Genomic DNA, 24,880 nt, shown 5'->3' with positions numbered 1-24,880 from the left:
GTAGACTAATAACTCGTAGTGCCATCTCCAGCCAGAGTGCTATCCTTGAGACCATTCACGCCAGAATCGACAGACTCGACCTTAAAAAATCACAGTGTATATAGTATCATGGGAATGATTGGGGTTAAGATCAATCTGAGGCGCGCGACTCCGACTCGAAAAAATTCAAAGCGTACATATCTTCGAGTTAGACCACGGGCGTTATTTGGGATTGATCAAAATCTTTTTCGCAGATTATCTGAGGCGCGCGACTCCGACTCGAAAAAAATTCAAAGCGTACATATCTTCGAGTTAGACCACGGGCGTTATTTGGGATCGATCAAAAATATTTTTGCGGATTTGATACCAATTACACCGCGTGATGTAGCCTTTTTGGAATCTCGCAAAGCCGGCGGCGATGAATCTCGAGAGGTCCAGGAACGATGCTCATACGGCATAGCGGAGCGTTTTTCCCACTTTTTTTTAAGTGTTAACGAAAAGAACATTTCCTAACAACCTCGATGCCACTTCACTGCCGCGCGGTTCATCGCGCTCGAATCAAGTCATTCAGCAACGATGTCTGATGCAATGATGCGCCACCTGCTCGGCTCCGAGAAAGCGCTCGTCCACGATCCTGGGCCCAAGGGCGAGTCCGGCGAGGGCGACGCCTGCCTCGTCATGATTTTCCTCGTCATCGCCGCTGCAATCGCGATCACCATTTACGGTGAGCTTCAGCTTCCCGCCCACCTCGACTCCGCCCCTCTCGACGCCTCGCGTGCGCAGATACCTGACTAATTGTTTTTTGCAGAGAAATTTTTCCGCCCTCCCTCCCCCGAGGAGAAGTCCGACGCGGATTACCTCGAGGAGCAGAAAGCCAAGTCTGCCGAGGAGGGGGTCGAAAACGTCTCCGAGGGCATGACCCCCGAAGAAGCGCGCGACGCCGCCAGGCAGGCGAAATGGCTCGTGCCCTCCAACGACGACCCGAAACTCAAGGTTGCTCTCACCCTCGCTGTCTTCTTCTGCATCTGGGTGTTCCTTCTCACCCTCTCCATCATGGGCACCGGTTTCAAGCTCCTCGGAGGCAAGGACTCTGCCAAGATGTTCGACGTCGCGGACAACCCAATCTCTGCCCTCCTGATTGGTGTGCTCGCCACCGTGCTCGTCCAGTCTTCCTCGACCACTACCTCCATCATTGTCGCCATGGTTGGTGCCGATGAGCTCTCCGTCAACATCGCCATCTTCATGGTCATGGGTGCCAACATCGGTACTTCCGTCACCAACACCATCGTCGCCATGGGCCACTTCGCAAACCAGGATGACCTCCGCCGCGGCTTCGCCGCCGCCACCGTGCACGACATTTTCAATATGCTCAACGTATTGATCTTCCTTCCCCTCAACTGGATCTACCCCTTCCTCGCGAAGATGACCTACGAGATGGCCAAGGACCAGAAGCCCTGCGAGGGTGACAAATGCAAGAAGACTGAGTTCCTCGGTCCTTACATCTCCCCGTACTCCAAGGGCGTCGCCAACTACGACAAGAAGGTTGCCGAATACATTTCCCAGAACTGGTGCGCCGGTCAGTGCAGCAAGAGCTACTCCAGCGGTGCCATGAAGTTGATCTCCGCGGAGGTCTGCACCTCCACCACGGACTGCTCCAACGTCCACAAGAACTACGAGTCCAACTGGGTGGATTCTAAGGGCTACCTCCAAAAGAAGCGCGCGCCCGCGTACATCGTCGGCACCGCCTCCGGTCCCGCCGAGTTCCACTACTCGAAGCCCGCCGCCTGCTCCACCTCCACCAAGTTCTTCGACGATGAGACGGCCTGGACCAGCTCCGTCGCGAACTCCCTCACCGCCGGTACCTGCTACGAGGTTTGCGGCTCCAAGGTCAAGACGGACCTCTGCGACAAGCGCCTCCTCAAGGGTGGCCTCACCCTTACTGAATGGGAGATGACCGACAACGGCGCGGGTACCTTCCTCACCATCGTCTCCCTCATCTCGCTCTGCTCGTGCCTCTTCTGCATCGTGTACATGCTCCAGATCATCATGAAGGGCGCCGCTGCACGCGTGCTCCAGAAGGTGGTTGGCTTCAATGGCTACCTCAACATCGCCATCGGCTGTTTCATCACCATCATGGTGCAGTCCTCCTCCATCACCACCTCCACCCTCACCCCCCTCGCGGCCGTGGGTATCATTTCCCTCAACGATATGTTTCCCCTCACCCTCGGCGCCAACATCGGCACCACCCTCACCGGCATCATGTCCGCCTCCGTCGTCACCTCCAACCCCGTCAACGGCTGGCAAGTTGCGCTTGCTCACCTCTTCTTCAACATCTTTGGTACCCTCATCTGGTATCCAATCCCCAAGGTTCGTGAGATTCCCCTCAGGGCCGCCCGGTTCCTCGGCCACTGCACTGCCCACCCCCAGTACGGCAGCCTTTTCCCCTTCGTCTACGTCTCGATGGCCTTCTTCATCATCCCCGGCATCGCGTACGGCATCGCCTCTGCATAATAAGCAGCATGATGAATTCAAGGCGTTGACGTCCTCTCGACGACAACGCGTGTGTACGGGTCCACGACCTTTTTCGTTTAAGAATAAGTGTTAACACTAGCCAGCTAGTAGTTAACACACCGCAAGCATTAACTTACTTTTGATGACATGGTAATACTTCTCTCTCCTCGTGACTCGAGATCTTGCCGTGTTCTTTCGACGCTTCAGTCTTTGCGGAAAAACGTGAACGAGGCTCGAGCGCCGTCCCAACCCGGTGTCGACCCGCGGGCTACACACCGTCCTCCATGCTCTCTAACGTCCGTCCCCGCGTCTCCGGCAGCGTCGCACGCACCACAAAAAACGCGACGCACACCACAGCCACGTACAGCACCCACGTCCCCGTCGCGCCGAGCGCATTCACCAGCGGGATGAACGAGCCGGTGACGACGACGTTGGCAACCTCCCTCGCCGCCGCGCCCGCAGCCGCGCCAACGCTCCTCGCCTCCGACGGGAACACCTCCGCGCTCACAACGTACGGGATCGGCGCCATGCTCGCGGAGAAGCTCAGCCTGAACACCAGGATCCCGAGCACCGCGATCCACGGCGCCCACGCGTGTCCCGCCGGCGTTAAGTGACTCGACGCCGCGAGCATCGCGAGTCCGACGGCCAACCCGGCGATGCCGCCCAGCGCCACGGGCCGCCGACCCACCGCGTCGATGATTGCCCCTATCCTGCTCCCCACCACCAGCTGCGCCACCCCGATCACGCACACGAAGCCTATCGCGGCGACGGGGGTAAACCCGAGTTGATTCAGGATCCGCGGCGCGTAGTAGACGACGACGTTGATTCCGCACAGCTGTTGCAGCGCGTTGAGCCCGCACGCGATCAACGCGGGCTTGCGGTACCTTCGTTCGGTGACCAGGGCTTTGAATGTCACCGATTGACGGGGCTGGCGATTTAAACGACCCGACCCCCCGACCGACTCGTCGTCGTCGGCGAGGGTCGACAAGTCGGCGTCTGGCTGGCCCAGGAAGCGGAGGCATCGCCTCGCTCCCGCGATGTCGCCCCGGCGCTCTGCGAGCCACCTCGGCGACTCCACCAGCCAATGTCTGAGACAGAGCTGTGCCGTCGCCGGAACCGCGCACATCGCCAGCGTGAGCCTCCAGCCGCCGACCACGTTGGTCAGCGGCAGGCTGACGAAGTAGCTCGTCAGGATGCCGACGGTGACGCCGAGGGGCGCGTAGGAGGTGAGCGCGCCGCGCGTCGCCGCGGGGGCGCACTCGCCTATGTATACGGTGCATAGGCTTGTGCTGAACCCCACGGCGAGACCGGCGACGAGCCGCCCCACCGTGAGCTGCGAAGGGGTCACGGCGGTGAACATGAGCGCCGCCGCGAGGAGGAACGCGACGTTGCCGACGAGGATGGACGATCGGCGCCCGGTCCTGTCCGCGAACGGCCCGGCGATGAGCGCGCCGAGAAGGGCGCCGAGCGGCGTGGCGGCGATTATCCGGGACTTGGCGGCGACGGTCAGGGCGCCGAGGGCGGTGTTGGACGCCTCGAGGTGGAGGAGGGCACCCGCGATGGCACCGGTGGCGCAGCCGAAGCTCACCATGCTCAGGCACACGGCGAAGGTGAGGCGGCGGAGGTTGCGCTCTCCCCCGGCGCGGTAGTCGTCGTCGGACGTGAACGTCGGTCCTCGCGAGGAGAAGGCGGCGGCATCGGTCGCGGCGACGCGGAAGGTCGAGTATGCCGACGTCCTCCTCCTCGCGCCGCGACGCTCGCCTCCCGTCATCCCTAAGAAGATCGCCGTTCCCTCGTCGCCGCGGGGACGCGCGCCTCTCCCCTGGGCGCCGACCGCCCCGCGCCGGGTCCGCCGACGTCCGCATTTTGAGACGAGGCCAACGTCCCCCCGAAGCGCCGCCGGCGCGGCCGCCGCTCGCATCCCGCCACGCGCCTCGGAGACTGGCGAACTCGACGTCAACTCTCGTCCATTTGTCAAAAAGAATCTCGTTCACTACAAGACTGCACGGGCTCGCCGGCGCCTAATAAAAGTCAGTCACGTCCGCCGGTTCATCCGCAGGTACCCGAAAGCCGCCCCCGCCGCCTGGACCCCCGCCGCCCACACGCTCGTCGCCATCCTCCCAAACACCAGCCACGCCGCCGCGAAGTAGCACCCGAGACTCAGCGCCCCGGCGACGACGCACGCCACCGCCGTCACCTTCGCCGCCAGCCGCGCCCGTTCGCTCGGCTCGGCGCCCTCGCGCCACAGCACCAGCGCCGCTTGCGCCCCCGACGCGAACGCCGCCACGCCCAGCACCGTCGCCACCGCGAACATCGTCAGCCCGAGGTACAGCTCCCACCTGCGCTCGACGGATGCGAGTTTGTCGCGAACGTCAGCCGCCGTCTCTCGAGCGTTTTTAGCCCAATCTCGTCCGACGCGTTCGATGGCGACGGAGAGGTCGGATTTGGCGCCCCTCGTCGCCTTGTCCAGAGCCTTGTCCAGCTCCACCAGCGCCGAGGTCTGGTTGGCGACGAGCTCCTCCAGGTCGTTCACCTCCTGCGCGATATCTTCGAACCTGCCGCCGTAGCTCGCGGAGAGCGACTCGATGTAGCGGTCGAACATGGACTGGTTGAGCTCCAGGGATTTGATCTTCTTGGCCATCAGCGAGAAGACGTTCTCGGGGGACGACGGCCGCTGCTCGGAAACGGCCGGTTTGGGCACCGCCGGGAGCGGCTTGTCGTCCTTGCCGACCGTCGGGGGCTGCTGCTGCTGCTGCTGCGCGGCGGCGGCGGCGGCGGCAGCCTCCTCGGCGGTGGGCTGGATCGGCTGAGCCGCCGCCTCCGCGGCGGGCGGCGTCGTCGGCGTCTCAGCCGCCGGCTCCGCACCCTCCCTCGCGTCGGCCGTGGCGGTCTTCGCCTCCTCGGACGACAACGACCGTTCCGAAGATCCCGGGGCGGTCTCTGCTGACGCGGGCGGCTCGACCCCGACCGTGTCCTCCCCGCCGCTTCCGCTCCCGTCGTCCTCCTTCTCCTCGTCGGATCGGGACTTTGAACCCGCCTCCTTCGCGGGGTCGGTGAGCGCGTGATCCGGGCGGGGCGGCGAGTCACGGGCCTCCTTGGCCGCCTCCTCCTTGGCCGCCTCCTCCTTCGACGCCGCCTCCTTGGCCGCCTCCTCCTTCGACGCCGCCTCCTTCTCCTTCCCGAACCATGACTTGAAGAACCCCTCTTTTTTATCATCCGCAGCCGCCGACGCGTCCGCGCCGGCCGAGTCGCTCTCCCCCGGCGGCTTCGCCTCCGACGTCGCCCCCGGCCCCGCGTCGGCGGGAAGCTCCGTCGGGGGTGCCGTCGGGGTGCCGTCGGGGGTGCCGATCGAGGGCTCGATCGGGGGTTCGGGCGCCGCCCCCGGCTCCGACGGCGAATCGGTGTCTGCCACCTGTACCTCGTCCTCCGCCGCGGGTTTGTCGTCGTCGCCGCTTCCGCCGCCCGATTGAACCGCCTCACCAGCCGGCTCGTAATCGTCCCCGGCGTTGAGAATCTCCTCAACCTCGGCAACCTCCCTGTTGATCGCCTCCATCTCTTCCTCCAGCGTCTGCTTCGCGTCCTTGCCGTGGACCCTCAGCAGCGACAGGGTGCAGAAGTGGTGCCGGCCGTAGTGGGACGTCATGCTCACCCGGACGTACTTGCTCCAGTGCCCCCTCGGCAGCACGAACGTCTGCACGTCCCTCCCGTCTCGCGCGCGGCACCGGCCGAGCCTGCGCCAGTCCTCCTCGCGGTCGTGCGCCCCGGCCGCGCTCGCCCACACCTCAAACTCTCGCACCCCCGAGGAGTGGAACTCGTAGTTTGCGAGCGTCACCGCCGTCACCGCCGCCTCCTCCGAGAGCTCCACGGTGAGCCACCTGCCGTTCTTGGCGGCGCAAGGCGTGAGGTAGTACGAGTCCATGTCCTCCTTGAGCGCAGCGCCCGCCGATTTTGACTCCGGATTGGAGCTCACGACGCGCGCGCCGTTCGCGTAACTCGCATAGTTGTACTGCCGGATAAACGCCTCCCCCTCCGCGGCGGACGCGGGCATTATCCAAGGGTCCTCCTCCTCGGCGGCGGCGGCGGCGGGAGCAGCGGCGGGAGCAGAAGCGACGGCCGGGTCGCCGTCGGTCGCGCCCGCCGCGGGTGCCGCCGCGGGTGCCGCCGCGGGCTGATCCTCCGGGGTCGCCGAGGGTGCCGAGGGTGCCGAGGGTGCCGAGGTCGCCGAGGTCGCCGGCGCCGCGGGCGGCTCCGACCTCGCCTCAATCTTTCCTCCTCCGCCGCCGCCCTCGTCCTCCTCCGCCGCGCCCGGATGGGCGGGTTCGGCCGAAGAGCGGGCACCCGCGGCGGCACCCGCGACGGCGTCGGCGTCGGGCGCGGCATCGTCGCGCTCGGGCTCCGACGCGGGCTCCCCGCCCGCCTTTTCGTCCCCGCCGCCCCGACGCTCGCCTCGATTTTCCTCAGCCGCCGACGCCGCCCCTTTCGCCGACCCCGCCCCTTTCGGCGCCCCCGTCCCCGGCGCCCCCGCCCTCCTCTCCCTCTCCTCCTCCGTCGTCGCCGTGGAGTTGGCGTCGCCGGAGATCGAACCCGCGACGTCGGAACCCGTGCGGTTCGCGTTACCCTCCGCGTTAACGTCGGCGTCGGTCCCCGGCGAGGGAGCGGGCGGCTCGCCGGCGGCGTCTGCTCGGTCCGTCCCGGTTGCGTTCTGATCCGAAACGTTTGGCTCTATAGACGTCGCGTGTCCCTCCTTGTGCTCCTTATCCTTGTCCTTTTGGGGCTCCTTGTGCTCCTTGGGTTCCTCCTTGGCCGCCTTCGCGGCGCTCACCTTGGCGGCAATGTCCGACTTGAAGTCTTTCAGCGACGGGATCTTGGCCTTCTCCTTGGCCTCCCGCTCCTTGGCCTTGCGCGCCTCCTTCTCCCGGCGGAGCCGCGCGTCCTCGGCCGCCGCGAACGCTGCGGATCCCTTCTCCGCGTCCGTCGTGCACACCATCCGTTCCCGCCCTCCTCCGGCGCCGGCGTCGCCGCCGAGGGCGGCGAGCGTGACGTTGGACTGCCGGAGCACGTCGTGGCTGAACGAGTTCTCGATGGCGCACGACGCCGCGAGCTCCGCGATGGGATCCGCTTCCCGGACAGGCTTGGACGCGGCCGGATCGGACGTCGATACCATCGTCACGGTCGCCTGATGGTCGTCGGACGACGCCGCTGGCGGCGCGCCCGTCGGCTCCCCCGCCGTGGGCGTCGCGACGGGATCTTCCGTTTGGGCACCCGACCGGGGCGCCGAGGAAGGCGACGTCGGCGCCGCGGCGGATCCCGCCTTCGTTTGGTCCTCCACCCCCGCCCCCCCGGGCGCACCGGGATGCGACGGGATCGTCGTCCCGAGCCCCCCCGCGCCGGCGTCCCCAGGCGTCGCATCCGCGGCGGCGGCGACCGGCAGGAGGCTGGATGGGCCATTCCACCACGACGATCCCACCACCGGTCCCAAAGGGTGCGTCCGAGGCCCCGGGAAAGACGCGACCGTCCACGCCGCCCACAGCGCGAGCCACGTCAGCCCGGCTGCGAGGCGCGGAGACCCGCGCGCGGCCCTCATGCGTCCGAGAGAGCCGCGCCGAGAGCGCGCGATCGACCACTGAGGAGCCCGCAATTACTTCCTCAAGTTTCGGCATTTTTCCCCGTGCGTGCTCGCCCACGGAGGTGAGACATTTTAGACGGTCGTTTCTTGGTTCATCGCGGGTCAGGTCACGAGCGTCAGCAACGCGTCAGATCGGAACAAAGTCGCGGGAAAACCCATCCAGTCCGGAAAACCCAGTCGCGGCAACGACGCTTTTGAACCCCGGGCGAGCGAGCGCCGCCGGTCAAAGCGAGCGGACGCCCGTGATATCGCCATGCCGTCGGCGTCGATCGACGAGGGCGTCGGCGTCGACGCGAATGACGACGGCAGGATGGAGGAGGGGGCGGTCGAGCTCGGGGGGCCGGGGGACGCCCCGAATGGCGACGAGGGCGCGTCGGTTCCCCATCCCCACGCCGGGCAGAAGCCCGGCTCGGCGGTGTTCAACCTCTCCAGCGCCATCATCGGCGCGGGCATCATGGCCATCCCGAACGCCTTCCGCGTCCTCGGCGTCCTCGGCGGCGTCCTCGCCCTCGTCGCCATGCACGTCGTCACCGGCACCACCGTGCGATTCCTGGTGCGCGCCACCGAGGCGTCGGGCGCGGGCACGTACGCAGCGTGCGCCGCGCGGTTCTGCGGCGACGCCGCCCGTACCGCCGTGCAGCTCGCCATCGTTCTCAACAACTTCGGCATCATGGTCGTCTACCAGATCATCTTCGGCGACGTGCTCGCGGGAACCCCCGCGGATCTACGGACCCTCCCCGACGTCGATCCCGGCCCGGGATCCGACGCGGAGGATTACGCAGACTACGACGACGGGCGCGACAACGCCACGCGCGTCTACCCGCCGCCGCTGCCCCCCGCGGCGCCGCCCTCCGACGAGGACGACGAGGACGCCGCGCCCGCGGCGCTGCTGCCGTGGGCGTTCGCGCGCGCGGGGGGATCGTGTCGCGTCCCCGTCGCCGCCGTCGCGCCAAACGGCAGACTGACGTTAAGGTCCGGGCCTTCTTCGTACCATTCGTTCCTCGCCTCCACAGGGGTCCCGGTCGCGGCGTACGACGCACGCGGCGAACGTGCGTACCTTCGCGCCGCCCTGGCTGTCCCTGACGACGGTGCGATTGGATGGGGCGAGTCGTCCGACACGTTCATCGGACGGGCGCTGGACGGGTGGGCGGCGCAAAAAAACGGAGGAAACGTAGAGCCTAACCACCACTCGCAAACGCAGGTGGCGTACGAGACGGCGTGGTACTGCACCCGACCCGCGTCGATAGCGTACGTGCTGGTGCTGGTGTGCGCGCCGCTGTGCCTGATGCGGAGCCTGAAGGCGCTCGCGGGGGCGTCGTTCGTGTCCGTCGCGTGCGCCGCCAACTTTGCCGCGGTTTTGCTCTTCAAGTTTGTGATGCACGTCGTCGAGGAGTTTGGCAATGACACAGCTGGCGACACAGCTGGCGCCGGCGTGTTTGGGAAGCTGGCGGCGCTGACGCCCCGACTACTGCCCGACCCAACGCGCACGAGCGTGCGCGAGGCCATCTCCGTCATCGCGGTGATGACCACGGCGTACGTGTGCCATTTCGTGGTTCACCCGCTGTACGCGGAGATGGACCATCCGAGGTCGCCGGAGCGGTTCGAGGCGTTGGTGGCGCGACGGTCGCTTCGCCTGTGCACGTCCATCTACGTCGGCGTCGGTGTGGTCGCCTTCGCGCTCTTCGGGGACGGGACCCACGCCGACGTGCTCGTGGACTTTCGGCGTAACACCGCGCTGGACCAGGCTGTCGTCAAGGGCGGCTACGTGATGTCGTTGGCGCTCACGTATCCGGTTTTGTTCTGCGTGATGCGCGAGGTGCTGGTCGAGATCTTCATGGACCGCGGAGACGCCGCGAAGAGGCGGTCGGGCGCGACGACGGACGCCGACGACCGTTACGACGACCGTTACGGTGACGAGGCGACGTCGGATGAGCTCCGCGAGCACCTGCTCACAGACGCCGGCGAGGAGGAACGGGCCGATCCCGGGGACGAAGTCGCGCACACGCTGGCCATGCGCGACTCGCGAGTCTCGCTTCGCGACCCCGAGGAGTGCGCCTGGCGGCTGAGCCGACCCGCGCACGTCGCCCTCACGCTCTCGATCATCGCCGCGCAGTTCCTGCTGGCCATCGTCATCCCCAACATCGAGGTTGCGCTGGGGTTCATGGGGTCCACCCTCTCGGTGTTTGTCGCGTTCGCCGCGCCGGCGATGATCGCGATTGGCGTCGCGAAAGAGGCGGGCGCGGATGGATCGCTCGCGTGGGCGGTGCTGGCGTTCGGAGTGTTGGTCGGGGCGTCGGGGCTGACGGTGGCGACGTGGAACGTGGTGTCGCCGCCGGAGTGAGCGGCGGCGGGTGTCCTTCTTTTTATAAAATGTTGTACAACCAGCCGGGTCTCCGTTTTTTCCGTTGACCGGAGATCTGCGTCTCCCGTCACACGCCCGCGCGCGCCGGAGCTGCGGGGAACCGAGGGGTGCCCAACGTCTCGATGCCGGAGGAACCCCCGCGACGGCCTCCTCGCCGGGGCGCCTCCATCCTCAGCGACACCGACGGCGACGGCAGCGACGGCAGCGACGACGACGACGACGACCGGCGCTTCGCGGGGGGAGGAGCCGATGCCGACTCCCCGTCCGTCCCCGCGCCGCGTTCCTCGGACTCCGACGACGAGGACGACCGCGACGAAGAGGCGCTCGACGCGCAGATCGAGGCGTTGCGTCGCCAGATCGCGGCGGGGCGGCTCACCCCGTCCCAGGCGTCGGAGACGGACCATGTCGCCGAGGACCCTGTGGACGAGCTCCTCGGCAGCGAGCGTTGGGACGCGGGCGCGCTCGCCGCCGCGGACAACGACACCCTCGACGCGCTCATCGACAGGCTCGCCAAATCGCGACCGCAGACGGACCCGATGTCCATGCTCGAGCGCGAGGAGGCCGCCGCGCGCCGCATGAAGGTCCAGACCGACCTCATGGCATACCTCCACGAGCTACGAAGGCGCGCCAAGGTGGACTTTCCGCCCGATTTCGCCGAGCTCGTCGAGGAACTCGTGGCGAACGCGACGAAGCGCGACGCGCAGCTCCGCGCGGTGGGCCTACGGGGCAAGGTCGCGGCGATCAACGACGACGACGACGACGACGCGGCATCTCGCGGAGGAGGAGGAGGAGGACGGATGCCCGACCCGTGGACCAACCCCGAACCCGGGCTGGACATGATCTCCGCGGAGGACCTCGACCCGAAGATCCGCGCGGGGCTGGAGAAGATCCGGCGGTACGACGAGATGCTCCTCGCGAAGGAGGCGGAGCAGCGGATGGTGGAGCAGGAGACCCTGGAGCGGGCGGGCGGCGGCGGCGGCGGCGGCGGCGGCGCGGACTCCGGCGACGTTCGCGGCGGCGCGGGTGACGACGACGGAGACGACGGAGACGACGGCGACGAGCTCGGAGGCGGCTTGGAGGCTCGCGTCGCCCGCCGACGCGCTCGAAGGCTTCGAAAGATCGCCCGGCTCCGTCGCACGCTCCGCGGGGATGACGCGGAGCGCATGGGCGGCGCCGCGGCGAGGAACGCGGCGAACACGGGGGCGAACACCCGCGGGGCGCGACGTCTCGCGAAGCTGACCGAGGAGGAGGACGCGCTCGCCGAGCGACTGCTGGAGGAGTTCGCGCGCGAGGAGGGTGGGCGGTCGGGGGTTCGCGGGATCGACTCGTCCGCTGCTGCATCCTTGGACGCTGACGTGGACGCTGACGTGGACGCTGACGTGGGCGCTGACGTGGACGCCGACGCGAGATCCGTCGCGGCGTCGACTCGCTCTTTCGCGTCGTCCGTGAATACCAACCCGTTCGCGGTGACCCGCGCGATCGCCGGCGTCGTCCACCCGGGCGCCGGCACCGCCTTCGGCTCGCTCGACGTCGACGCGCACGGCCCGGTGGACGAGGACGCGAGGCGCCTGGCGGAGATTGAACGCGCGCTGGGCGAGATTGCGTCGGGGCGAGGGACGGTCGCGAAGACGCAGCCGGCGTCGTCGTCGTCGCCGGCGTCGGCGGTGTCGTCGTCGCCGGCGCCGAGCAGCGCGAGCGCCTTGGCGCGGCGCCTCGGAGCGTCCTCGGTCTCCGGGGGCGGCGGCTGGGACGACGACGGCGAGAAGGAGAACGATTCGGTCCGAACTTTCCGGGGCGAGTTCGACGGTGAAAATTACCTCGAGGACGCCAGGGAGGATCGCGAGCTGCGGGAGGTTGACGAGACGGTGGACGCGGCGCTTCGGAGGATGAAGACGAAGGGGGCGTTTCCCGAGCGGCTCACCGCGGAGGAGATGCGCAGGCTCGTCGACGAGTGCAGGAGCGAACAGGGCGCGTGAGTGAGGTAATCTTAGCGTGAGACTTTTAACTTTCAACCGGGTTGGCGACGTCGTCGCGCGTGTGAACTCGGATCACTCGCCCTTACTCGCGCTACACTCGATCAGCACACTTTCCCAATCTGATCAGTACACTTTCCCCATCATGCCGCCGGTGGCGTCCGCGGCTTTCTCGTTCATCGCCAGACCGCGGTCGAGGACGTAGCCCACCTGGTGCGGCTTGAGCGACATGTACTTGCCGATTGGCAGCTCGCTCGGCATGCGCAGCCCGCCCACGCGCACGCGTTTCAGCTTTTTCACGTCGACACCCGCGCTCGCGGAGAGCACCCTCACCTCGCGATTGCGCCCGTCGACGACGTCCACGAGGATTCGGTGCGCGGGGCCTCCGTCCCTGGCGCCCTCCATCGACTCCACCCTCAGCGGCGTGACGTGCACTCCGTCAACCTCGCATCCCTCCGCCATCTTCTTGATCTGCGCCTTCGTGGGGCGCGTCGCGGCGGTGACGATGTACGACTTGGGAATCTGCGACGAGGGGTGCGCGACCCTCTGACACCACTGTCCGTCGGTCGTCACGAGGAGCATCCCCGTCGTGTTGACGTCGAGGCGGCCGACGGTGAACAGCCGCGGCGCCAATTGACCCGGGTGTCTCTTCCTCCATCCCTCGCGCCAGTCCTCGAAGAGGTCCAGCACCAGCCTGTCCTGGCCACTCGCCCTCGCCCCTGCCCCCGCGGGCTTGCTGCTGCACAGGTAGCCCTTCGGCTTGTGCAGCAGGAAGTAGAGGTGGCCGCCGTCTCCCAGCGATTCCAGCCCGCCCTGGACAACCTTGCCGTCCACGGCGATGACGTCTCTCGACGTGGACACAGCGTGCTGGGGCATCGTGACGGTCACGCCGTTGACCTGGACCCTGCCGGCGAAGATGAGTTCCTCGGACGCGCGCCTAGACGCGACGCCGAGCGCGGCGAGCGCCTTGGAGAGCCTCTGGCCCTCGTCGTCGCGGCGTTTGTCCCTGAGCGCGCGAGGGTCGAGCGCGACGTCGCCGTTGAACCGCTTCTTGACCGGTCGCGGGCCCTGGCGCCGCTGTGTTTGGGGCGGGCGGGACGGCTCGGAGTCCGGGAGGAAGCCTCCGCCGCCGCGCTGCGCGCGCGCGTGGGGCGTCGTCGAGGACGTCGACGCGTCCCGCGCGGCTGGTGACCACGGCCATTGACGCGCGGTCCTCCGCGTCGAAGATGAATCTGACCCGACGGCGGCGAGCCCGCCCTCGGGGCGGACGCATCGTGCGGGCGCGAGAGCCGCGCGGGTGCGGATCGACGCGCCGCCCGCACCCTTGAGGGCGACCGCGGCGGTGAACCGCGACGCGAGTTGCGCCAGATGCAGCGCCGCGTGCCCGTGCATCGCGTCTCGGAGTGTGACGATTCACCCACCGCCGCCGCTGAGTTTCCGTGCTGCAAGGCGTGTAAACTTTTGGTGTCGGGAAAGTTGGCGCACCACTCCGCGCGGGGCGAGCGAGACGTGGGGTCGGCGATGACGAAGCTGGTCAAGACCGGACGCAAACCCGGCGCGTCGGCACCTAAGGGTGGGGTCGGCAAGGGCCGCGGCGGCAAAGAGAACCCGAAGTCCTCGCAACCGCCCCGCAAGAACAGCGGCGCGTGGAAGGATGAGTTCCGCGAAAAGTTCAAGTTCAAGTCCAAGCGCGCGGGCAAGGCTGTGAAGGAGCGGACGGAGCGCAGGTCCATCCCCGACTTCCTCAAGCCGGAGGATAAGGGCGAGAAGCTCACGCCCAAGCAGGTGGCGAGGGTGATCGGCGAGGTGCTGCAGCCGGTGAGGGCAAAGTACGGCGGCCAGGGATTCGCCAAGCCGTCGGCGTTCATCAACGGCGCCGCGCCGGACTTCAAGGAGCAGCTCGGCGAGCTCTTCGACGAGCACGTCGAGGGTTTCTCGGGCAAGTCGTTTCGGAAGATGGGGAAAAAGCAGGAGCAGATGAACATGCTGTGGAAGCAGCGGCTGAAGGCCAAGGCGGAGGCGGACGGCACCATCGTCGCGGGAAAGAGACTTAGGGAGAAGGAGCCCGACGTCGATGATGACGACGACGACGGGGGCGGCAAGACACTCGCGCGCGGCGGCGTGAACTGGAAAAGGAAAGAGAGGGCGATCGTGCCCGATGCGACGGCGGCGGCGGAGGAGGAGGAGGAGGAAGCGCGCGACGGCGGCGATGCGCCCAGGGGTGCGGGCGGCGGCCTCAGTCGCAAGCAGCGAACCAAGGCGGCTCAGATGGGGATGACGCCGGAGGCTTACCTGGAGTGGATGCAGCGGGGCAAGGTGAAGGTGGCGGTGGACCACGACGCGAGAAACAACGCAATAGAGGCGTACCGCGCCATGCAGAAGGCGAAGCTTCAGAAGGCCAACCCGCGAGGCCGGCGGTGACGTCGTTGAACACCAGTTCGATCATAAAAACAACAGCGATGCGCGCAAAATAATCAACTTCGCAACCGCCTCGGGGCGGGCGGGCGGCTAATACGGGTACCAAAACAAACGACGCACCGGACGAGCCGAATCACGCGGACGACGCGACGACTCTCTCGTCGGTTCGACCGACTTTTCCTCTCACGGGTTTGACTTTTCCGCTCGCATCCTCGCCGGCGCGAGCGGTCCGTCGAAGAAGTGATGCCTCAGACCGAACGCCAGCCTCGACACGTTGAACACGAAGAAACAGCCCCACACTCCCTCCACGGTGTGGCCCCACACCTTAAGCGCCCCGAGCATCAGCGTCGTGGACACGCACATCCCCCCCGCGAGCCTCGCGAACGCCTGGTGCCCCTGCATCAGGCCCTCCGCCACGAACACCAAGCCGTTGAGCGGCATCTGCATCGCGCCGATCAGCACCGGGCCCCGCGCCATGGCCTGGACGTTCTCCAACGGCGTGAAGAACTTTAGCGCCGGCAGCGCGGTGAGCTGGACGCACGCGAGGAACGTGCCGAGGAGGAACCCCCACACCAGCAGGCGGTCCGCGCAGATCTTCGCCTGCTCCACGCCGCCCTCCCCCTTCGCGGCGTTGAGCTTCTGCGGGATGAGGATGGACGCCAGCGTGGACAGCGCGAGGACCGCGATGAGACACAGCTGAAACATCTGAGACGAGAGCGTGTGCGCCGCCGCGGCCGTCCCGGTCGCGTCCATCGTCAGAATCGCGCGCATCACCGCGAGAAAGGTGACGTTCTGAGCGATGGACCTCATCTGCACCGCGGCGCCGCCCACCATCAACTTCCCGATGTTACCCCAGCTCGGCACCCGGATCAGCGACCCCAGCGTGATGATCCCGCGGCGCAGCATGGCGCTCATGTAGAGCGTGAACGACGTGATCTCCGAGGCTGACGTGGCAATCGCCGCGCCCGCCACGCCCATCGCCTTCACGAACCCCGCTCCGAAGATGAGGATCGGGTCCAACAGCAGGTTCACCATCTGGCTCACGAGCGTGATCTTCATCGGGGTCGTGACGTCCAGGGTGCCCCTGAACGCGGCGAACCCGACGGTGGACACGATCGCGGGAACGAACGTCAGGGCGCGCCAGCCGATGTACGGCGCGGCGGCGGCGGCGGTTGCCGACCCGGGGACCACGCCGACGATCTTCAGACTCGCCGACTGGAACACCGTCAGCAGCACCATCCCGAAGACGCCGACGAGGGACGCGACGAAGATGGCCTCGCCGGTGGCGCGCTGGACCTCCTCCGTGTCCCCCGAAGCGGCCGCCTTGGCGACGACGGGCGCGATGATAGACGGGACGAAGGAGATTATCCAAAACGCCGACTGGAACACCTGGTTCGCGGCTCCCTGCGCGGCGAGCGCGACGGCGCTGCCCATGCGCCCGACCCAGAAGACGTCGATCGCGCCCACGAACGGGATGATGAGGAAGTTGAGCATGGCGGGCACGAAGAGCTTCAGTATCTGCTTATCCAGTGCGTCGTTCGCGGGCATCGCGTCACGCCAGTACGACGCGAGGGTTCGTTCCGGAATCGCGCTCGTCTCGATGGCTGCGACGCTCTCCCCCGCGGCGCCCTCGTCCGTCACCCTCGTTCCGCCCTCGTCCCCGAAGGAGTAGATCACGACGTCACCTCCCGAGGATGCGCGGGTCGGGGCCAACCGGGCGACGCCCGCCCCGGGGTGGCGCGTCGAACGGCGCGGCCACCGGAGGAGGACCGGGTTGAGACGAGCGACGTGGCCCCGGTTGACGAGAGGAGCGACGTCGGCCGAGACGCGACGCGCTCGGGCGGACGGGACGTCGCCGCCCGTCACGCGCCGCGCGCCGGCGACGCGCGCCCTCGCGGCGATGCCGGACATGACCCTGATGTCGCGGCGGCTTCGATCGGTCGCGAACGCGAGTGGCGTAGACGCCGTGCGAGGCTGCGCGGTGGTCGCCCGGAAACGCAGCAAAGAACGCATCGTCAGGTGCGAGAAGGAACTGGACAGCTGGACGCGGAAAAAGATGCATGCGGTTCCTTCGACGAGCGTGCGTTGATAAGTATACAAGCGGCGGCTACGACACGCGCCTCGGACGATGACGTCATCTATTGACCGACTTGCCCTTGGCCCACGCCGTCTTCCACACGTTCGCCCCGGTGGCCACCACGTTGAAGACGACGCCCAACAGGAAAAAAGCCCCAAAGAGCTCCTCGTCGATGACGGGCACCCCCGTCTCGAGGTTGAACTGCTCCAACGGCCCACGCTTCGTCACCGCCTCGCCCACGAGCGCGAACGCGAACCCCAGCATGGCCAACCGCCCGTTGAACAGCTCGTAAGGCTTCTGTTCTCTGACCTGCACGTCGAGCGCGTCTTTCACGGATGCGAGCATGACGCCCAGGCGCTCGCCGCTCGCCTCGAGCTCGGCGCGTCTCGCGCTCTTCTTGCTGCTGTAGGTGCGCACCGGGGATGCGAGCCCCTGCTGCACGGCGAGGATGAACGCGGCGGCGAGGCAGAGCCACACGATGAACACGCTCTCCACGTAGATTCCAGCCACCTCGAGCGCGTCCTTGGCGATCATCGCGGGGTTGATGTGATTCATTATGAACGTCTGTTCATCCCTGAGCTGCTCCACCGGTCCAGCGCCGCGGGTCACCACGTCGCCGACGGTGGTGAAGAAGAAGCCCACCATGGCGGCGCGGCCGAGCTTCATCTCGAGGTCCATGTTCTCCGCGGTGGCGAGAGGGTTGCCGTCGGTGAAGCCCTCGTCCGGGTGCGCGACGCGGACCCGCGCCGCGTCGCCTCGGCTCCGAGCGGTCCCGCTGGATGTTCGCAGAGGAGAGGCGCTCTCGAAGCGGCGCGAGGTTGCGCGCGCGCGGGCGGCGATGCGTGCGGCGCGCGCCTCCGGGAGGGCGGACGCGCGGACGCGCGCGACGGGAGCGATGCGGACGAGCGCCGCGGACATCTGCGACGGCGACGGCGTTGGGGAGATGTCGGGCGCGCGGCGACGTGTGCGAGGGCGGTGCGCGTTTGTGTTGCTTTTTCGCCACAGCTGTGGCTCTCCACGGGTGCAGGTGAAATTGAGGCCTCAGGAATCGGCCACGTCATCGTTTTGGCTAAACTCGCTCCGGAATGACGGCACACCAGGCGGAAACGAGCTCCCCTCTCGCGCAACCCACAATCGACCGCGTCTCGCACGCATCGGCGAAAGAGTCCTCAAACCGACCGCGATGTCCGCGTTTATCATCACCTCCACGCCCGTCGTGCGCGCCTCCGCGGCTTCCCGCGCGTCCGCGCGCGCCCCCGTCGCCGCCGCCCTCCGCCCTCCCTCGGCGAGGATTTCCACCGGCGTCGCCCGGTCCGCCGCGCTCCGCATCCGAAGGCGCCGCGCCTCTTCCCTGACGGTCCGCGCCGAGGCCGAGGCCGAGACCGCCGCCGCGCCCGTGGAGTCCCTTCCCCCGGTCCCGGGCACCTTCGTCAAGATCTGCGACGCGGACGAGCTCCCGAGGGGCACCCGCAAGAAGGTGAGCGCGCTCGGCAAGTCCATCCTCATGTTCTGGTACAAGGACTCCATGGTCGCCATCGAGTCCCGGTCCCCGGCCGAGGGCGCCTTCTCCGAGGGTTTCGAGAACGCGCGACTCACCCAGGACGGCTGCATCGTGTGCCCGTCCACGCGCTCCACCTTCGACCTGAAGACCGGCGAGATCAAGGACTGGTACCCCGACAACCCCGTGCTCCGGCGGCTCACCCCGATCGAGACCTGCCGACCGATGGAGGTGTTCCCATGCCTCGCGCGCCCCGACGGAGTGTACGTCGACGTCAAGAACGGATCCCTAGGCCCCGACTTTGTCGCCCCCGCCACCAAGGGCGGCTCCAACACCTCCCTCGAGAACAACAACGTCTACGCCGTCGAGCCGCAGATGGTCGTCGTGGGCGCGGATGGGAAAGAGATCGCGGTGGACGACGACGGCGAGTCGGGCATGTCCAAGATGGACCCGGGGACGCTCGCCATCTCCATCGCGGGCGTCGCGGCGTTGGCGCTGGGTGGCTCCGCGGTTTGCGTGTTCTACGAGAACTACGTCGGCCTCGGGCTGTTCTGGCTGGTGGGCTTTGGCATCGCGGCGAAGGTTGGACTGGACGCCACGGGCGCCCTCGACGAGGACAAGTGATCGATCGATCGACGCGTACGTAAATGGGGGAGGGGGTGTTTTCGCGTAGCCTCGAGCGGGCGGGCTCGGGATCCGGGCGTCGGCTCTTCCACGGGATCGGGGCGCCGTCTATTAGGCGCCGCGACGAAGGCGGGAGAGCTGGTTGTATAACCTTGGTTTTTTTGTTTTAGCGCTGGCAATGAATGGAATCCTGAAAATTTCATCACATCACGCACGTGACAAACAGTCAGAAAAAAACGGCATGACTTTTTGACTTTTTCACTTTTTACACATGACCGACAGTTACGCTGGGCGCAAGGAAAAAACCGGTCCATCTCGATCCTGCCCGTGCTTCCTCGCGGTGCCAAACGTAACACCTCGCGCAAAAACCGCGGCGTTTCATCGGACTCGCCACAACACGATGAGCGACGAGTCCGCGCCCCTGCTCGAGCCTCGCGAGGGCGCCGATGCGCGCTCGCGTCGCGGACGCATCGTGCGCGTCGCCGCGGCTGGTCTCCTTGCCGCCGGCGCCGTCGTCGCCGTCGCCGGCGGTTCCTCCAGGGACGCCGTCGCGCTGCTCCGATCTCCCGCCACCAAGACCACCATGCCGTCGGTTTCTCACCGCGAGGCGCGCCTCGGGGACGGACGGTGGGAGGAGATCGAGGAGGCTAACCGGCTGATGATGGCGCAGGAGCGGCTGCAGATGCAGGCGGACGCGCAGACCGCGGCGGTGGAGCAGAGCGCGTTCGAGGACCGCGAGGCCTCCGTCGCGCGCGCGGGCCCGGGAGAGCTCGCGTCGCCCGACCCGACCGCGCCCACCGAGATTTCTCAACCCACCGCCGCGGCCGTCCCTTCCGTCGTCCCTTCCGCCGCCGCCGCCGCCGCCCCGCCCGGACCCTACCCCATGGCCGACGCGAACGAAGGCGGCGGCCCGGTGTTCGTCCACATCCCCAAGAACGGCGGCACGTCCGTCGAGCTCCTCGGAGCCTACTACGGCCGGAGGCTCGGGATGTGCGCGGCGAAAGACCCCGACGAGTGGGAGGGTGCCCTCGGGTACGAGACCATCCCGGGGTTCAAGTGCAACGTCTGGCACAGGCCGCCGCTGCCGCCCGCGACGGGGGACACGGCCGGCGACGGCGACGGCGACCTGTTCGACTCGGGCTCGGGCGTGAACCTGGGCAAGATCGCCAACTCGTTTTGCATGTCGCGCAACCCGTACGATCGACTGGCGTCAATCTACCGGTACAAATCCGGACTGTACCCGGACAAGTTCGCGCCCACGTGCGAATCTTTCTCCGCGTTTCTGGACAAGCACTTCGAGAAGCTCGTCACCAACCAGCTGCTGCGTTGCGTGCACACCGGGGAGTTTCACCCGTCGGAGTGCGAGTACCACGTGAGGGCGGACATGGCCAAGGCAGAGGCGGACATGGACGACATCGAGCAGCACTCGTCGTACTCGGACGAGGACTGCCACTTCCTGCCCCAGTCGCTCTACACCCGCACGTGCGAGAACGTCTTCAAGGTTGAGGACTACGACGCCGCAGTCATGCCCTACCTGAAGGAGCAGTTTGCCAAATTCGGAGCCGCGGCGGCGGCGAGGAGCGAGGGCGCGTCCTCCTCCTCCGCCGCCCTGGGCGACGGCGACCAGGCCGTCGCCGCCATGGGAGACTACAGGACGGACTGGTGGTGGAACCACGTGGGCAAGTATCAGCAGCGAAAGGCGGGTTCGAGCGAGCGTCGTCCCGAGGTGGACGCGGAGACGGCCGCCGTGGGCGAAGCTGAGCTCGCCGCGAACGACGGGACTTCATCGACCGCGGATTCGACAACCGCGGATTCGTCCACCTCCCCCTTGTCCTCGTGCACCTGGTCCGACGTGAGCGCGGAGACGATCGAGCACATCAAGTTTGCGTACCAGGACGATTTCGACTCCCTGGGATACTCCCCCGAGCCCCCGCCGGGTCCCCTGGACCTGTCCGGCAAGGACAAGACCGACTCGATGGCGTCCCTGGGGGCGTCCGAGCTCCGAGTCGCGTCCTCGGAACCCAGGGAAAACGCTCCCGGTCGAAACTTTCGTTCGACCACCCCGCGGCGCGCTCGCCTCGGCTCCGTCGCCGCGGATCGCCAGGCGATGGAGGCGAAACTCGAGGCGCGAACCACGCAGCAACGCGACGCGGATGAGTTTTTCGCCGCGTGGCTCGACGAGGACGCGGACGTGCGCACAGCTGTGCGCGGCGGTGCGAAGCTCGGCGCCGCGCCCGAGACACCGACCGAGCCGACTCGGTGGGGGGACGCCGCCGGCCAGCCCGTCGTTCGGGAGCTTCAGCCCCGGCCCGCGAAGGCGGGGCAGCTTCAGCCCGACGCTCGCGGCGGCGGCGACGACGTCTCCAACCCCGTGCGCGACGCCCTCGCGGATCCCGACTCGGTCGGCCCCGGAAGCGGGAACGGGCGGGGTGCGTGGTGGCAGGGAATCTGGCACGGCGGATGGAAGGAGGAGGACGAGCAGCGCCCCGAAAACGGCCTGGGTGACGTGGAGCCCAAGCAACAGCAACAGCAACAGCAACAGCGCCGGCGGCGTCAAGGCGGGGATCCCGCCGAGAGGGACGAGGATCCCGCCGAGAAGAAGGAGCCGACTGAGGCGCAGAAGCGATGGTGGATGGAGCATCACGGCGGCGTCGACACCCGCGTCGCCCCCGAGGACACCCGCGTCGCCCCCGAGGACACCCGCGTCGCCCCCGAGGACACCCGCGAGCCGCCGTCCGCCGCGGCTCCCGTCCCGGAAGAAGAAACCCCCGGGGATGCCGACGCCGTCGACCCGGTGACGATGAAGCGCCTCGAGGAGGCGGCGACGGCGTGTTCCGCGGCGTTTCCGAAGAAGGGCAAGGCGAACTTCCCGGCCATCATCAAGTCGCACCTGCTCGAGATGCACCGCGAGCTCACCGCCGGTGCGGCGGGCGGCGCTGCGTCGTCGACGATGCCCTCGGGTGACTCGGCGTCGGAAGCGTCGACGATCCCCTCGGGCGCCGCGGACTCGGACGGAGGCGACGGAGGCGCGTCGTCGGGCATGTCCGAGGAGGAGCGGGCCATCGCGGCTGAGGACGCGGCGGTTGCCAAGGCGATGGAGGAGGAATCGGCCGCGTACGGCGTCCGCCCCACGACAGAGTCGGGGGCGGGGGAGCCGCAGCCGCAGGATCACTCGGGGAGCTACCCCGATCAGCAGCAGCGGGGAGCGCCCGGGGGGACGATAGTAGAGGCGGCGCCCGTTAAAACCGAGGCGGCGCCCGTTGAAACCGAGGCGGCGCCTACCGAAACCGAGGCGGCGCCTGGCGAAACCGAGGCGGCCGGTTCCGACGACGACATGTCGAGCCTGCGCGAGGAGCTCAAGGCTGAGCTCAAGGCTGAGCTCAAGGAGCAGCTGAAGCAGGAGCTGATGCAGGACATGATGAAGGAGGGCGGCGGCGGCGGCGGCGGCGTGGTCGGAGCCGCCAGGTGAAGGACGGTTATCGACGAGGCGAACCGAGCCTCATTCTCAATTCGATTGTACAAAGCGTCACGAAGCGTCGCCTACTTCGTCCCTCCTTCCTCCCGCCCACTACTAGACTACTTTCACGCCCTGTTCTTCCCATCGTCCAACGCGCGCCACGTCCCCGCCAGCGCGCTCCCCAGGCACGAGTGCACCGTCGCCGATATCGCGCACGGCACCGCCACGAGCGGATCCGCGAAGTGCGCCGTCGCGAGCACGACGCCGAGCGCGCTGTTTTGCATCCCAACCTCGATGGACACCGTCCGACGATCGGGCTCGGGAAATCCAAACGCGCACGCGACGCCGTACCCGAGCGCGAACCCGCACGCGTGCAGCGTCGCAACCGCGGCGATGAGCGCGCCGCCCGCGGAGGCGATGGCGACGGAGGAGGAGCCGATGACGCTGGAACACACGAGCGCGACGGTGGCGACGGCGAAGGGCGGGCAAAACGGCGTAACCTTTTTCACCGCCTCCGGGAACCACCGCTTCAGCGCTAACCCGCCGAGTATGGGCAGCAGCACCACCTGAAGCGTGCTGGCGAACAACCCGGACGCGGGCACCGGCACCAGCGTCCCCGCCAGCGTCTTCGTCATCAGAGGCGTCAGCGCGCACGCCAGAAACGTCGACGCCGTGGTCAAAACCACGGAGAGCGCTACGTTGGCTCGGCCGAGGTAGGTGACGAGGTTACTCGCGGTGCCCCCGGGGCAGCACCCGACCAGGATGAGGCCCACGGCGACGGGCCGGGCGACGGGGAAGAGTTTGCCGATGACGAGACCGAGCGTGGGCATGATCGTGTACTGCAGCGCGACTCCGAGCGCGACCTGTTTCGGTTTCTTGACGGCGTCGAGAAAGTCGTCCAACTCGAGCGTGAGTCCCATGCCGAGCATGGTGACGGACAGGGCGAGGGTGATGGCGGTGCCCTTGAACCAGGTGACCATGGACGGGGCGGTCATGCCGACGACGGCGCCGAGGAGGACCCAGAGGGGAAACGCGTTCGTCGCCGCGTTCAACGCCGCCAAGATGGGCGAAGCCGATCCTCCGTTCGTCTTTTCGGATTTCTCGGACGAGGACGACGCGGGGGGGACCGACGGGCGGGGCCCCGCGGATCCGCCGCTCAGCTCGGGAACGCCGTAGGCGTTGCCGTACCCGTGTCCGTACTTGAACCCGTACCCGTACCCGTACCCGTACCCGTTGGCGCGGACTCGCGCGGCGCCCCGGGAAGGTGCGCATCGCGAGAATCTCGGACCGGCCCGCGAGGACGAGGGACGCGACGACGGTGCGAGCGAGCGACGCGCGACGATGGGGCCGGCCGCCGCCGCCGCGGCGGGCGGGTGGGACGTCACGCCACGCGCGAGGGGAACGACGAAGGACGACGCCATTCGCGGAGCGCGGCGGCGGAGACGCGCGGACGAGTGTGGGTTGGCCGTCGTCGTTGTTCGTTCCTCAGTCGACGTTTGGCAAATCGCGAACAGTAACACAGGAGATGTCGCGGCTCGGGTGCCGCCACGCGCTGACACCCTCCACCGCCGCGCTCGGGCGATCGAACCGACACCCCGACCGCATCGTCACCCGCCCCGTCACCCGTCGCGTCCGCTCGTCCCGGTCCATGTCCGCCCCGCGTGGCGCCGATGCCCCACCCCTCCCCGGGAGGCTCGATCCCGCGAGGACCGCCGTCTTCGTGTGCGACGTCCAGGAGCGCTTCCGCACCGTCATCCACGGATTCGACCACTGCGTGCACGTCTCGTCGATGATGTTGCGCGCGGGGAAGATCCTCGGCATGCCCGCCGTCGTCACCGAGCAGTATCCCGAGCGCCTCGGCGCCACGGTGGATGAGCTCGCGCCGAATCTCGACCCGCGCGCCCCGCCCGTCGCGAAGAAGCTGTTCAGCATGATAACCCCGGAGGTGGACGAACGCTTGGGGGGCATGAACCGCGATCAGGCGGTGCTGATGGGGCTGGAGTCGCACGTGTGCGTGTTCCAGACGGCGATGGACCTGATGGCCAGGGGATGGGAGGTGCACGTGCTCGTCGACGGCGTCAGCTCGCAGCGGCCGACGGACAGGGCGGTCGCGCTGAGGCGACTCGAGGCGAGCGGCGCGATGCTGAGCACGTCGGAGATGGCGCTGTTCGACCTTCTCAAGACGGCGGAGGCGGAGAACTTCAAGGCGGTGTCGGCGATTGTGAGAGAGAAGCGACCCGAACCGCCGCTCCCTTCGTTGTGAATGAATGAGACGAGAGAGTTTTTTCCAAGCTTTTTTCAATCACAACACGTGCCCAACGTATCATCACGTCTACGTCTCGGCGGCTAACACGA

The 24,880-nt window shown here is 67.5% G+C and overlaps 13 protein-coding genes across 13 annotated transcripts; 7 read left to right on the top strand and 6 right to left on the bottom strand.

Annotated features, from left to right (window-relative positions):
• Nucleotides 1-894: 894 nt before the first annotated feature.
• MICPUN_84293 (Phosphate:Na+ symporter) lies at nt 895-2,490 on the top strand (the record flags this gene model as incomplete). The annotated part of the gene is made up of 2 exons (XM_002508107.1): nt 895-1,521; nt 1,930-2,490. The coding sequence occupies 2 exons, from the start codon at nt 895-897 to the stop codon at nt 2,488-2,490; spliced, it is 1,188 nt and encodes a 395-aa protein (XP_002508153.1).
• Nucleotides 2,491-2,545: 55 nt separating this feature from the next.
• On the bottom strand, nt 2,546-3,884 carry MICPUN_108749 (major facilitator superfamily). Its single transcript, XM_002507817.1, has one exon. It carries the CDS (start codon nt 3,848-3,850, stop codon nt 2,759-2,761), a length of 1,092 nt encoding a protein of 363 aa, XP_002507863.1. The 5' UTR covers nt 3,851-3,884; the 3' UTR covers nt 2,546-2,758.
• A 641-nt stretch (nt 3,885-4,525) lies between these two features.
• Nucleotides 4,526-8,074, bottom strand: MICPUN_60591 (predicted protein; the record flags this gene model as incomplete). Its single annotated transcript, XM_002507816.1, has 1 exon — nt 4,526-8,074. The coding sequence occupies one exon, from the start codon at nt 8,072-8,074 to the stop codon at nt 4,526-4,528; it is 3,549 nt and encodes a 1,182-aa protein (XP_002507862.1).
• Nucleotides 8,075-8,369: 295 nt separating this feature from the next.
• On the top strand, nt 8,370-10,499 carry MICPUN_53032 (amino Acid/Auxin permease family; the record flags this gene model as incomplete). Its single annotated transcript, XM_002508106.1, has 1 exon — nt 8,370-10,499. The coding sequence occupies one exon, from the start codon at nt 8,370-8,372 to the stop codon at nt 10,455-10,457; it is 2,088 nt and encodes a 695-aa protein (XP_002508152.1). The 3' UTR covers nt 10,458-10,499.
• Nucleotides 10,500-11,517: 1,018 nt separating this feature from the next.
• MICPUN_108748 (predicted protein) lies at nt 11,518-12,298 on the top strand (the record flags this gene model as incomplete). Its single annotated transcript, XM_002508105.1, has 1 exon — nt 11,518-12,298. A coding segment is annotated over exon 1 (647 nt), but the record flags the coding sequence as incomplete, so codon positions are not given.
• Nucleotides 12,299-12,670: 372 nt separating this feature from the next.
• MICPUN_69191 (predicted protein) lies at nt 12,671-13,441 on the bottom strand (the record flags this gene model as incomplete). Its single annotated transcript, XM_002507815.1, has 1 exon — nt 12,671-13,441. A coding segment is annotated over one exon (771 nt), but the record flags the coding sequence as incomplete, so codon positions are not given.
• Nucleotides 13,442-13,972: 531 nt separating this feature from the next.
• Nucleotides 13,973-14,872, top strand: MICPUN_60587 (predicted protein; the record flags this gene model as incomplete). The annotated part of the gene is made up of 1 exon (XM_002508104.1): nt 13,973-14,872. One exon carries the CDS (start codon nt 13,973-13,975, stop codon nt 14,870-14,872), a length of 900 nt encoding a protein of 299 aa, XP_002508150.1.
• A 180-nt stretch (nt 14,873-15,052) lies between these two features.
• MICPUN_97738 (Multidrug/Oligosaccharidyl-lipid/Polysaccharide flippase) lies at nt 15,053-16,417 on the bottom strand (the record flags this gene model as incomplete). The annotated part of the gene is made up of 1 exon (XM_002507814.1): nt 15,053-16,417. One exon carries the CDS (start codon nt 16,415-16,417, stop codon nt 15,053-15,055), a length of 1,365 nt encoding a protein of 454 aa, XP_002507860.1.
• A 524-nt stretch (nt 16,418-16,941) lies between these two features.
• Nucleotides 16,942-17,921, bottom strand: PSBS (photosystem II 22 kDa protein, chloroplast precursor). The gene has a single exon (XM_002507813.1). It carries the CDS (start codon nt 17,862-17,864, stop codon nt 17,004-17,006), a length of 861 nt encoding a protein of 286 aa, XP_002507859.1. The 5' UTR covers nt 17,865-17,921; the 3' UTR covers nt 16,942-17,003.
• Nucleotides 17,922-18,129: 208 nt separating this feature from the next.
• Nucleotides 18,130-19,068, top strand: MICPUN_60584 (rieske [2Fe-2S] domain protein; the record flags this gene model as incomplete). The annotated part of the gene is made up of 1 exon (XM_002508103.1): nt 18,130-19,068. One exon carries the CDS (start codon nt 18,130-18,132, stop codon nt 19,066-19,068), a length of 939 nt encoding a protein of 312 aa, XP_002508149.1.
• A 400-nt stretch (nt 19,069-19,468) lies between these two features.
• On the top strand, nt 19,469-22,537 carry MICPUN_60583 (predicted protein; the record flags this gene model as incomplete). Its single annotated transcript, XM_002508102.1, has 1 exon — nt 19,469-22,537. The coding sequence occupies one exon, from the start codon at nt 19,469-19,471 to the stop codon at nt 22,535-22,537; it is 3,069 nt and encodes a 1,022-aa protein (XP_002508148.1).
• Nucleotides 22,538-22,650: 113 nt separating this feature from the next.
• MICPUN_97735 (bile Acid:Na+ symporter family) lies at nt 22,651-23,454 on the bottom strand (the record flags this gene model as incomplete). Its single annotated transcript, XM_002507812.1, has 1 exon — nt 22,651-23,454. The coding sequence occupies one exon, from the start codon at nt 23,452-23,454 to the stop codon at nt 22,651-22,653; it is 804 nt and encodes a 267-aa protein (XP_002507858.1).
• Nucleotides 23,455-24,173: 719 nt separating this feature from the next.
• On the top strand, nt 24,174-24,788 carry MICPUN_83988 (predicted protein; the record flags this gene model as incomplete). The annotated part of the gene is made up of 1 exon (XM_002508101.1): nt 24,174-24,788. The coding sequence occupies one exon, from the start codon at nt 24,174-24,176 to the stop codon at nt 24,786-24,788; it is 615 nt and encodes a 204-aa protein (XP_002508147.1).
• Between the last annotated feature and the right edge of the window lie 92 nt (nt 24,789-24,880).

The sequence above is a fragment of the Micromonas commoda genome, chromosome 8 (assembly GCF_000090985.2).
Source record: "Micromonas commoda chromosome 8, complete sequence".
Taxonomy (NCBI): domain Eukaryota; kingdom Viridiplantae; phylum Chlorophyta; class Mamiellophyceae; order Mamiellales; family Mamiellaceae; genus Micromonas; species Micromonas commoda.
Note: the sequence above shows the minus strand (reverse complement) of the source record. Positions and strands in the feature narration are given on the sequence as shown.

Excerpts from the sequence above, each read along its gene's own strand:
- MICPUN_108749 (XM_002507817.1), bottom strand. The coding sequence starts at position 3,850 with ATGTTCACCGCCGTGACCCCTTCGCAGCTCACGGTGGGGCGGCTCGTC.
- PSBS (XM_002507813.1), bottom strand. The coding sequence starts at position 17,864 with ATGTCCGCGGCGCTCGTCCGCATCGCTCCCGTCGCGCGCGTCCGCGCG.